Source organism: Oncorhynchus masou, chromosome 19, assembly GCF_036934945.1.
Source record: "Oncorhynchus masou masou isolate Uvic2021 chromosome 19, UVic_Omas_1.1, whole genome shotgun sequence".
In the NCBI taxonomy this organism is placed as follows: Eukaryota; Metazoa; Chordata; class Actinopteri; order Salmoniformes; family Salmonidae; genus Oncorhynchus; species Oncorhynchus masou.
In genome coordinates this window covers 7,017,703-7,030,149 of record NC_088230.1, presented here as the reverse complement: position 1 = coordinate 7,030,149, position 12,447 = coordinate 7,017,703, and the positions used below count along the sequence as shown (strand labels likewise).

Here is a 12,447-nt window from a genome sequence, read left to right as displayed (position 1 = left end):
ACGGAAACCGGGGATTGAGGGGTCTCCCCCCGAACCCCTATTATCTGTTACAATTGTAATCGACTAGGACATATTGCAGCCTACTGCCCTATTAAAGAAGAGCCAATGCAATGAAAAAAGAACATGATATATGGTATGCCTGTCCTGTTGTAACCACTGTACTTGAAAGATCAAGAAACAAACATATGTGCAGGGTGAAGGTTGAAGGGAAAGAGGTTCGAAGCACTGCTGGGTTCCGGCAGTATGCTAACCCTGGTCGCTGCAAACCTAGTGTAAACTGGATACAAGTCAGGATATCAGTGTTAAATGCATTCATGGGGACACCCGTCTGTACCCCACAGCCTTAGTGAGCATACAAACAGAGGACGGTCTGCTGGATTATGAGGTCGGTGTGGTCCCAAAGATGCCATATGATGTAATATTGGGTAGATACTTTACTATTTACATTTACATTTAAGTCATTTAGCAGACGCTCTTATCCAGAGCGACTTACAAATTGGTGAATTCACCTTCTGACATCCAGTGGAACAGCCACTTTACAATAGTGCATCTAAATCATTAAGGGGGGGGTGAGAAAGGATTACTTATCCTATCCTAGGTATTCCTTGAAGAGGTGGGGTTTCAGGTGTCTCCGGAAGGTGGTGATTGACTCCGCTGTCCTGGCGTCGTGAGGGAGTTTGTTCCACCATTGGGGGGCCAGAGCAGCGAACAGTTTTGACTGGGCTGAGCGGGAACTGTACTTCCTCAATGGTAGGGAGGCGAGCAGGCCAGAGGTGGATGAACGCAGTGCCCTTGCTTGGGTGTAGGGCCTGATCAGAGCCTGGAGGTACTGCGGTGCCGTTCCCCTCACAGCTCCGTAGGCAAGCACCATGGTCTTGTAGCGGATGCGAGCTTCAACTGGAAGCCAGTGGAGAGAGCGGAGGAGCGGGGTGACGTGAGAGAACTGGGAAGGTTGAACACCAGACGGGCTGCGGCGTTCTGGATGAGTTGTAGGGGTTTAATGGCACAGGCAGGGAGCCCAGCCAACAGCGAGTTGCAGTAATCCAGACGGGAGATGACAAGTGCCTGGATTAGGACCTGCGCCGCTTCCTGTGTGAGGCAGGGTCGTACTCTGCGGATGTTGTAGAGCATGAACCTACAGGAACGGGCCACCGCCATTGATGTTGGTTGAGAACGACAGGGTGTTGTCCAGGATCACGCCAAGGTTCTTAGCGCTCTGGGAGGAGGACACAATGGAGTTGTCAACCGTGATGGCGAGATCATGGAACGGGCAGTCCTTCCCCGGGAGGAAGAGCAGCTCCGTCTTGCCGAGGTTCAGCTTGAGGTGGTGATCCGTCATCCACACTGATATGTCTGCCAGACATGCAGAGATGCGATTCGCCACCTGGTCATCAGAAGGGGGAAAGGAGAAGATTAATTGTGTGTTCTTAATTAAGATTAATTGTACTATCTTTGCGAAGTTAGGTCAAAAGAATGGCATATTTGAGAAGCCAACAACCCTGACCAAGCAGGATGAAGCATGGGGTCTTCAACCAAAGACAAGAAAAGAGGTATCCCAGGGGCCAACCTCACAGGTGCTAGTAGGGGAGGATGAGGATGAAGTGGAAAACCTTGTTGATAATGAACAGCCCGGTACTAGTGGGGCTGGGATCGATCTGAATTCAGAGGACGACGATCTAGAACCAGCAGACCTGGCAGGGTCCTTGACTAATTTCGGGACAGCCCAAAACCAGAATCCAACCCTGCAGCAAGCCAGAGCAGAAGTGCAGGTCGTAGATGGTACTCCCATAAATGATGGAAAGGGTTTGGTGTACAGAGCCTCAAAATAGGGGTTGATATGGGGTTGATATGGTTGAAAAGTCCCCACCCAGTACCGGAGGACAGTACTGGATCTAGCTCATGGGCACATTCTGGGTGGACATCTTGGTATCGATAAAACCCGAGACCGGATTGTAAGGAGGTTTTACTGGCCAGGAATCCAGGCTGAAGTGGCTCGGCATTGTGGAGAGTGCCCGGAGTGCCAGTTAACAGCTCTCCGACCAGCTGTTAGAAGTCCGTTAGTGCCACTCCCCATAATCGAAACGTCATTTGAGAGGATAGCGATGGATATAGTGGGCCCACTACCCAAATCCACCAGAGGGTACCAATACATTCGGGTCATTCTAGATTATGCCACTCGCTCCCCAGAAGCCAATCCCCTTCGGACGATGGCTTCCAAAATTATTGCCAAGGAATGAGTGCTCTTGTTCACCCGGGTAGGGGTTCCAAAGGAGATCCTTACTGACCAGGGGACCCTCTTTATGTCCCACCTTATGGCGGACCTTTGTAAATTGTGGCAGGTGAAACAGTTGAGGACACCGGTTTACCATCCTCAGACGGACGGGCTGGTTGAGAGATTCAACAGGACCCCGAAGTCAATGCTCAGGAAGGTAATCGATAAGGATGGGAAAAACTGGGATTGTATGTTGCCGTATCTGATGTTTGCCATTAGAAAGGTTCCTCAAGCCTCGCTGGAGTATTCTCCCTTTGAGCTGGTATATGGGAGGCACCCCCGGGGAATCTTAGACATCGCCCGGGAAACCTGGGAGCACCAATCCACCCTGTATACTATTGTCATAAAGCACGTCACAGCAATGCAAGACAGGATAGCCACAGTCATGCCCATCGTTCGAGAGCACATGAGACAAGCACAAGAGCACCAGTGGCACACTTATAACCGGCAGACTACTCTGAGGGAATTTCAACTGGGAGATAAGTTGTTAGTGCTGATCCCCACTGTAGAGTGCAAACCACATGGAAAGGACCATATGAAGTACTGGAGAGAATAGGATAAGTTAATTATCGGATCCGACAGCCAGGTCGACGACCCAGGAACAGATCTATCACATAAACATGTTAAAAGCATGGAGAGAGAGAGAGAGAAACACTAATGGTCACATACCCCACACACTCAGGAGACAGCCAAAGTAAATATTTCACCTACTCTGTCCCCAGCAAAAGTACAGGAAGTAAAGACCCTGATCCAGAAAAACATGTTTTCAGAGGTACCCGGCTGAACTGAGGTTACAGCTCATGATATCGTTTCCCTACCAGGGAGAAAAGTGAGCATGAGGCCATATTGGGTACCCGAGGCTCGACAGGCGGCGATTAGAGCAGAGACAGAGAAAATGTTGACAGCTGGAGTGATCGAGGAGTCACATAGTGAGTGGTCTAGCCCATTTGTGATGGTCTCCAAGCCCGATGGGTTTTGCGGTTCTGTAACGACTTTCAGAAGGTAAATGAAATCTCCAAGTTGATTCCTACCCCATGCCCCGAGTAGACAAACTACTGGAGAAAATTGGTAAAGCTCGGTACATTACGACCCTGGACCTGACAAAAGTGTACTGGCAAATTCCTCTGACCCCAGGGCCAAAGAAAAGACAGCCTTTGCAACCCCTGAGGGTTTGTTTCAATACACCGTCATGTCATTCGGCTTACACGGGGCCCCAGCCAACTTTCAACGGCTCATGAACAAGGTCCTAAAACCGCATCAAGCATACACCGCAGCTTATTTAGATGATGTGGGGATCTACAGCCCAGATTGGGAATCCCACCTACCCTGGGTACAGGCGGTGTTAGACGCCCTTAGAAAGGCAGGGCTTACGGCAAACCCTGCCAAGTGTTATGTGGGGTTAGAGGAAACAGAGTATCTGGGATACGCCGTGGGAAGAGGGTTAATCAAACTCCAACGTAAGAAGGTGGAGGCAATTAGAGAATGGCCAAAACCAGTAAATAAGAATCAAGTTCGAGCCTTCCTAGGGCTGACCGGTTACTACCGGAAGTTCATCCCAAGTTATGCCACAGTCGCCGCCCCACTCACCGACATGACTAGAGTCAGTGGGCCAAACATGGTCAAATGGGATGAAAGTGCCACCAAAGCATTTAGGACATTACAGGAGGCTCTCTGCAGTAATCCAGTGCTGGTGGTTCCAGACTTTGAGAAAGAGTTTGTGATTCAGACGGATGCCTCCGAGGTCGGCTTGGGAGCAGTGCTATTCCAAGAGGTAGATGGGTGGAATACCCCATCCTGTTTTTAAGCAGGAAGCTGGAACCACGGGAAACCAACTACGCAGTCGTTGAAAAAGAGGCGCTGGCAGTAAAGTGGGTTCTAGAAAGCCTGAAATACTACCTGCTGGGGCGCCACTTCACCCTCATCTGTGACCATGCCCCACTCACCTGGATGCATAGGGCTAAAGAGAAGAATGCTCGGGTTATTCGGTGGTTTTTGAGTCTCCAACCGTTTTACTTTGACTTGAAACACAGAGCAGGGAAGGAAATAGGAAATGTGGATGGTTATCCCGCATGTACGCATATTTTGCTGCGGTTGCCCGACCTAGGGGGTCGGATCCTAGGGGGGAGATGTGTGGCAAAGAAGGGGGTCGAGTGATAAATGGCAGAACTAATAAACGGGCTCTGCCCGATCACTAAAATGGCCACACGATCAGAACTACAGATCATAAAATGGCCGACTGAAGGTGGAGCCGACCCACAAAGGGTCAAGAAAAAAACAGGACGAGAGAGAGAGGGCTGTAAGGATCTATGAACCGTAGAGAAAGAGACAATAAATACTGGCTGAATTTACCGTGTATGAGCTGGACTGTTTTGGACTTACCTGTTGGCGTTTGGACCTGGACCTACTGAGAACCTGATTCGTGTACCGAACCCTGCTATCCTTGACCTTGCCCATGGCCTGGGTGGACCAGGATGGAGAAACAAACACACAGGTACTGTCCTGTTCGAAAGAACTCTCATTCTGGGGTGATTTGGTGACAGTTTCCCACTTAATTTGTGACAAACGCTCATAACCTTGAAGAGGTTTGCCACAATATATTTGCCAAGGCTAACTCAATTAATTAATGCTGTAACTCTGATTGCAAGGATTAACTCACAGAATCTGGACATTTTTACTTGCATAATGGTTATTTTAGACACATGTCAATTATAATATTCCCGAGACTGGTCATACAAAGACTCGCTATCTTGATACGCTGGGATATGCTTAAGGCCTATAGAATTTATTCACATGGTTATGGAGTCAGATTGAATTATAATATTACAATCGTAATCCTCCTACACTAATTCTGTCATTCCCAGTAGTTGGAGTGGATTCATATCATTCTACAAAATCAAAGACATTGAGGGAAAGATTAGCACATGCCAACATGTGAGAGGCAGTATGGGAGGTAGATAGAGAACACATGTGTTCTGCTCAGTGCTTAATTTGTAAATCGGGAGGTTCCGGAACAAAATGTGAGTGCAAGAGGGCAGTGACCTAGGGAGCTCTGAGGTACCGGAACGCATGAGAAAAAAAATCACCTTTTATAGTAAAGCATTGCATGCATATCATCACATTTGCGTAGTGGCATATATCAGTAAAGTAGAGGCACTTACAGAAATTGAACACATGGAGAATGTTTTTAGTGGCCTATGGTCCGGGAAAATGTTTGCCTTTTTATAAATGGATTTCAGGTAATTCTACATCATTTTACATGACTGAAGATTTTGGCATAATCTCAAGACATGGGAACTCGGAGCTGTGAAATCTCAGACTTCCAAATTCAATGTGTTAACTGACAACTGGGAACTCGGTTAAAAACGAGCTCCAACTGGGAAAATACATTTTGAATGGTCATCCAACCCAGCTCCGACTTTCCAACCTGAAGCTCACTGAGGTCATGAATCCACCTCCTTTTTTTGTTTGAGTTCCCAGTTGTCATGGAAGGACCATAATACAGCACAAAGTGATCGAAATGACTGGCTACTTTGACACTGACAAACAGATTCTGAGATCAATAAAAACGATAATGTCTTGAATCCATCAATAGCCTAGGCCTAGGTGTGTGAAGACACATATTGTAGGCTACAATATAAGGAGGAAATTATAGTCCTAAAAATGCTTTCCAGTTACATTGACTCAAACAATGATGCTTAGCTCACTCACTGGTGATGGCCGACTCGCCCGTGCCAAAAGCCTCTCTCTCTCATTTGACTTTGTAAAGCAATATTTCGGTAGCCTACAGCAGACAGATTAGTCTTCTCTTTTCAGCAGGAGCCATTTGCTTTTCAATCTGTGTTTTCCAGCGATTGTATTTGAAGTATTGCGAAAGGCCTGTTTTGTCTGCATGCTGTTTGTTCACTGACAGATTTTCCTTGCGTTCCCAACTTTACGCAATACCTTGTTATTGGGCTACACCCCACAGCTAAGTCATTTTTAAAGAAGCTGTTGATCGTGTGTGGCTAAATGATAGCTTTCTTATGGTGTAGTAGGCTATTCTAAATTATTTTATTTTATTCTGAAAAGACTGCAGTAATTCTATAACTTTGGCAAATGTTTTTCAATTGATCAGGGGTGCTGCAGCTCCTCAGAACCCTGCGCAAGCTATGATTCTGTAAGGAAATTCTGAAATGCAAGGCTGGTGAGATGATAGTTGCAGACTCATTCATGTCTATCAGAGCAGAGAGAGGTAGAGCGATCATAGAAGGGGAATCTCGTTCCAGTTCTGTGAGAAACACAGGCGAGCTTCTCACAAGGCCATGCATTGGTCTCAAACAGGTTACAATGTTGTGCAAACCTGATACCGTACCCAAACCAACCACACGCATGCACCATTGTGCGCAAATTTTGACACACAGGTTGAATCAACAAAACAAACTGAACCAATTATATTAATTTGGGGACACTTCAAAAAGCATTAAACATTCATGGCAATTTCGGTAGCTAGCTTGCAGTTGCTAGCTAATTTGTGCTATTTAGCTAGCTTGCTGTTGCTATCTAATTTGTCCTGGGATATAAAAGTATTTAGTCAGCCACCAATTGTGCAAGTTCTCCCACTTAAAAAGATGGGAGGTCTGTAATTTTCATCATAGGTACACCCCAGAAAATCACATTGTAGGATTTTTTTATAAATTTATTTGCAAATTATGGTGGAAAATAAGTATTTGGTCAAAAATTGTAGACCTGCACCAGGCTGGGAAGACTGAATCTGCAATAGGTAAGCAGCTTGGTTTGAAGAAATCAACTGTGGGGCTCCACGCAAGATCTCACCCCGTGGGGTCAAAATGATCACAAGAACGGTGAGCAAAAATCCCAGAACCACACGGGGGGACCTAGTGAATGACCTGCAGAGAGCTGGGACCAAAGTAACAAAGCCTACTATCAGTAACACACTACGCCGCCAGGGACTCAAATCCTGCAGTGCCAGACGTGTCCCCCTGCTTAAGCCAGTACATGTCCAGGCTCATCTGAAGTTTGCTAGAGAGCATTTAGATGATCCAGAAGAAGATTGGAAGAATGTCATATCGTCAGATGAAACCAAATATAACTTTTTGGTAAAAACTCAACTCGTTGTGTTTGGAGGACAAAGAATGCTGAGTTGCATCCAAAGAACACCATATCTACTGTGAAGCATGGGGGTGGAAACATCATGATTTGGGGCTGTTTTTCTGCAAAGGGACCAGGACGACTGATCCGTGTAAAGAAAAGAATGAATGGGGCCATGTATCGTGAGATTTTGAGTGAAAACCCCCTTCCATCAGCAAGGGCATTGAAGATGAAACGTGGCTGGGTCTTTCAGCATGACAATGATCCCAAAAACACTGCCCGGGCAACGAAGGAGTGGCTTCGTAAGAAGCATTTCAAGGTCCTGGAGTGGCCAAGCCAGTCTCCAGATCTCAACCCCATAGAAAATCTTTGGAGGGAGTTGAAAGTCCATGTTGCCCAGCAACAGCCCCAAAACATCACTGCTCTAGAGGAGATCTGCATGGAGGAATGGGCCAAAATACCAGCAACAGTGTGTGAAAGCCTGGTGAAGACTTACAGAAAACGTTTGACCTCTGTCATTGCCAACAAAGGGTAAAGTATTGAGAAACTGTTGTTATTGACCAAATACTTATTTTCCACCAATTTGCAAATACATTCATAAAAATCCTACAATGTGATTTTCTGCATTTCTTTTTCTCATTTTGTCTGTCATAGTTGAAGTGTACCTATGATGAAAATTACAGGCGCCTCATCTTTTTAAGTGGGAGAACTTGCACAGTTGGTGGCTGACTAAATACTTTTTTGCCCCACTGTAAATGTTGAGTTTTGTTACCTGAAATGCACAAGGTCCTCTACTCTGACAATTAATCCACACATAAAACTGTCAATCAAATAATTTCTAGTTCTCCTCCTTCCAGGCGTTTTCTTCTTTGGACTTTATATGGTGATTGGCATCTAACTTTCATAGTTACCATGACGACCGACCAAACTCAGATCGTCTTTCAATCACCCACATCGGTATAACCAATGAGGTGATGGCACGTGGGTATCTGCTTCTATAAAGTAATGAGGAGATGGGAGATGCAAGACTTGCACCGCATTCAGTGTCACAAATAGAACTGACTTCTATTTTAGCGCTTGGCAACGCAGACGCTCGTTGGCGGGTGCGAACAGCGTGGGTGCAATAATTGAATAACACGTATGTTTAAATGTATTTTGCAACGCTCGCTCACGCGACGCGAGCAGTGTGGTCAGCATGTTAAGCTCGGGCCGGCCCAACACGAATCAACCTTGAAAACTTTGATAGCCTTTTACATTGCAAAAAGTGACAATTATTTTTCATGCCATGAGAGGTACCGGAACTGAACAGTCCAAATTAAGCACGGGTTCTGCTCCCGTAGTTCAGTTTGTGACAATTGTGTGTTAAAAGCAGAGAGCTCCAGGCAGCATATGGTGCTATGTATTATTGATATCACAGCAGTGGCCAGCTAACACTCAGTGCTCCGGGTGATGAGGCATAATGTGTGATTTAAAAAAATATATATATATTTTGCCTGCAGGGATCTCCAAACCAAAATCGAGACAGAAAAAGCTCTCTACGGAAGGGAAAGCGATTGAGGGAAGGAGGGAGAAAGGAGTGAGATGAAGACAACAGGGAAAAGAGAGAGATAGAATGTTGGGGGAAGAAGAGAGAGCCAAAGTGATAAAAAATGGTAGACAGATAAACAAAGAAAGAGAATGAATTTGGAGTCAACAGGTAGTGTGGTGGGGGTGGTGCATGGTCAGAGGTCGTGTGTTTGTTCGTCTCTGAAAGTTTGTTTGTTAGGATTTGGATCCTCTATTGACATTCAGCTTCAGAAACAGCCAGAGGAGACTCAATAGTGGTGTGTGTGTGTGTGTTTATAGGTGTGGCAGCAATGAGTGTCTTTGTCTCTGTGTGGGACTCCCACCCCAAGTAACTTAGTAGCAAATCTCTAAACTCCTAGTTAAAATTCCTTTGCCCACCCACTTTCATACGTGAACATCTCCCACAGCATATATTTAGATATATCAATGAAGAGATTTGAAAAAACACAAGTTCCAAACAACGCTGTTTCGGTCGATATTATGGAGTTAATTCAAAAAGTTTGACTCTCACTGCAATGTAACACATTTCAGGATTTTTATTTATTTGGTTATCTGGTTTTTGTGAAAATGTTGAACAAAATTTTTTACTTCCAAAATTAGTTTGCTATGGTTCAAAAGTAGAAAATCATTTTGAGTCTAGAGCAGTTTATTTTCTTTTATTTGCAGTTTGAGAGTGTTTAGTCACGATATGGGGAGATTCAAGAGTAAAACTTCCCACCCACTTTCATACGTCATCTCCCAACTATATTTATTATGTTTCTGCTCCATTGTTCTGTAACATTTTTCTTCCAAGTTCAGTGCAACAGCTCAGCTTATCATCGACCACTTAAGAGTCCTCTCCTCTCTGTAATCTAACAACAGTCAGCCCCTCTCTCCTCTTCAGCCTACAGCCTACCCATTGATCTCTCATTGATCCCACTGCCCTTCTCCTCGCCTCCTCTTAGTTTGAACTCTTATCTGTCAGCCCCTAAGGATTAAGCAGCTTTGTGCCAACAGCACAGTGACTGAACAAGTGCTCCCGAACGTCCCCTTATTGAGTCACACTCTCCAGGTGGGCATTGTCCACTAAGCTCTGATCTAGGATCAGATAACACTTCTATAGTTCCACAATTCTAATCCTCAATCATGAACAATTAAACAGCAGAATTGACTTCAGATCAGATAAGTGTTTAGTGGTCACATCACCCTACTGCAAGTATAATCGCTCTCACTCACCTTTCTCTTTGGTCGCAAAGGTGGGCAGCATGTGGAGGGGTTGTCCCCTCCCCCTGTCTTCCCTGCTACAGAGTCATTCTTCAGCTTGCGTACGTAGGACACCATTCTCTTCATGGCTCTGTCCTCAGTCCTCAAGTTGGGCTCCATGGGGTCCTTTGTCCCCCGTGTCCTCGCACCCTTGTCTGGTAGCACCTGGTTGGTCTGTGTGGGACATCCTAAAATGAAGTGCGAAGGTGCCCCCCTCCTGCTCCCCAGCTCCAGGTAAATGTGAACACAGACACAGAGAGCGGTGAGGAGAAGACACAGGCGCAGAACCAGTCCTCTAGTCAGTCTGTCTCTCCCCATGCCTGGCCACATCTCTCTCTGTATCTCTCCCTTTTTCCTGTTCCTCTCTTTCTAGCCTCGGCCCATGTTCTGAACAGTGAGATTGTTGTTCTCTGTCTCTATCCCATTCTTCCTCCTCCTTGAAGTGGTTAGTCTTTCTCCTGTCCTCCTTCTTTCCCTCTTTCCCTCCACTTGGAAGTCCACAGTTTGATCAAGATAGGCAGGAGCAGTTCTGAAGGTTTGTGAGACAGGAGGACACCTGCTCTTTGCAAACAACTACCTCAGTCTGTGTGTGTATGTCTCTCTTTCTCGACTCCTTCCTGTGTATGTGTGTGTCAGTGTATGTGAACCTCTGCACACAACTCATGGAAAAGAGCATGTGGCTTTCATTGAAAAGTTTGGAACTTCCCCTTCTCTCTCCTAGCCCTCACACCTCTTTCTCGCACACACCCCTCACTCCATCTGTCCCCTCCCACTCTATGTTCCCCTGTGTCTAGGGTTACTGTATCTCCACACTGGGCAGGGCCAACTCATCCACAGCTTGCTGTTACCAAGGCCTCACATTCTCTCTCTACTTAAACTCTGTTTCATGCACAGAGGAGGTCATATAGAGAGGGAGATGGAGGAGTGGGAATTAGAGAAAGCGAATGACAGGGAGACAATGAAGTGCAGCCTTGGAGGGTGGAGCATTGTATTAATGGCGTGTGTGTGCTTTTAAATCAAAGGTGTGTTTTGCAGTCTGTCACAGAAAGAGAGGAACGAGGGAAAAGAAAACAAATGGAAAGAATGGAGAGGAAAGCGATACAGAGGTTGATTAGAAAAGGTTTCGGGGTGTATTAAATGAAAGAATGAGGGAGCTTCATCTACTTTAGAGCTCTCGTTCTCGCTTTCATTCTCCCTTTCTCTCTCACACTGTGGTATAAACATGATTATTCTAAACTGTTGGGTCCTATGAAATCACTTTGAAACACTACACTCTTAGAAAAAAATAGTTTCAAAAGGGTTCTCCGGTTCTCCCTATAGAAGAACCCTTTTTGGTTCCAGATAAAACCATTTTGTGTTCCATGCAGAACTATCTTTGGAAAGGGTCCTAGATGAAACCCAAAAGGGTTCAATATGGAACCAAAAATGGTTCTTCAAAGGGTTGTCCTGTGGGGACAGCCAAAATGTACACTTACTCCCACTCCTCAGAAGCAGCCCAATGTCTCCTTTCTTCATAAAAAAATATTCCAATCCCCCTACTTCAGCTCCCATCTATTAAGTCTGACATTGCAAATGGTAAAAAGAGTTTACAGTATGCCTGGCTGATTGAAATAAGTGGATTTTTAACACATCTGGGAAATGTTTTGGGGACTTTATTAGTTGATGCCAGTGAAGTTGTGGGGGTAATGAATAAGGATCCACACAGGCTTTATGAAAGGAGGGGAATGGGAGGCACCCAGACAGTGTACTCTTTATTTATGAAAACAGACTTGTGGTATTGACCAGAGACACACAGTGCTCTGTTGCCACCTGTATGTAGAGGAAGTATCACACACACACACACACACAATTAAACAACTTCTTTGCCCGCTTCGAGGATAATACAGTGCCACTATCGTAAGGGATGTACCCCCCCCTTCCTTCTCCGTGGCCTGATGTGAGTAAAACATTTGAATGTGTTAACCCTCGCAAGGCTGCTGGCCAGATGGCATCCTTAGCAGCGTCCTCAGAGCATGCGCAGACCAGCTGGCTAGTGTGTTTACGGACATATTCAATCACTCCCTATTCCAGTATGTTGTCCCCACATGCTTTGAGATGGCTACCATTGTTCCTGTACCCAAGAATGCAAAGATAACTGAACTAAATGACTACCGCCCCATAGCACTCACTTCTGTCATCATGAAGTGCTTTGAGAGACTAGTCAAGGATCATATCACTTCCACCTTACCGGCCACTCTAGACCCACTTCAGTTTGAATACCGCCCAAACAGGTTCACGGA

General features: G+C 45.7%; 1 protein-coding gene across 1 annotated transcript in view; it reads right to left on the bottom strand.

The window, feature by feature from the left end:
• LOC135505745 (probable methyltransferase-like protein 24) overlaps window positions 1-10,868 on the bottom strand; it is an 89,569-nt gene extending 78,701 nt beyond the window's left edge. Inside the window, exon 1 of the mRNA XM_064924834.1 lies at window positions 10,142-10,868. Within this exon, the coding sequence (XP_064780906.1) occupies window positions 10,142-10,498 (357 nt within the window). The 5' untranslated portion in view covers window positions 10,499-10,868. The remainder of the gene's footprint in view (window positions 1-10,141) is intronic.
• Between the last annotated feature and the right edge of the window lie 1,579 nt (window positions 10,869-12,447).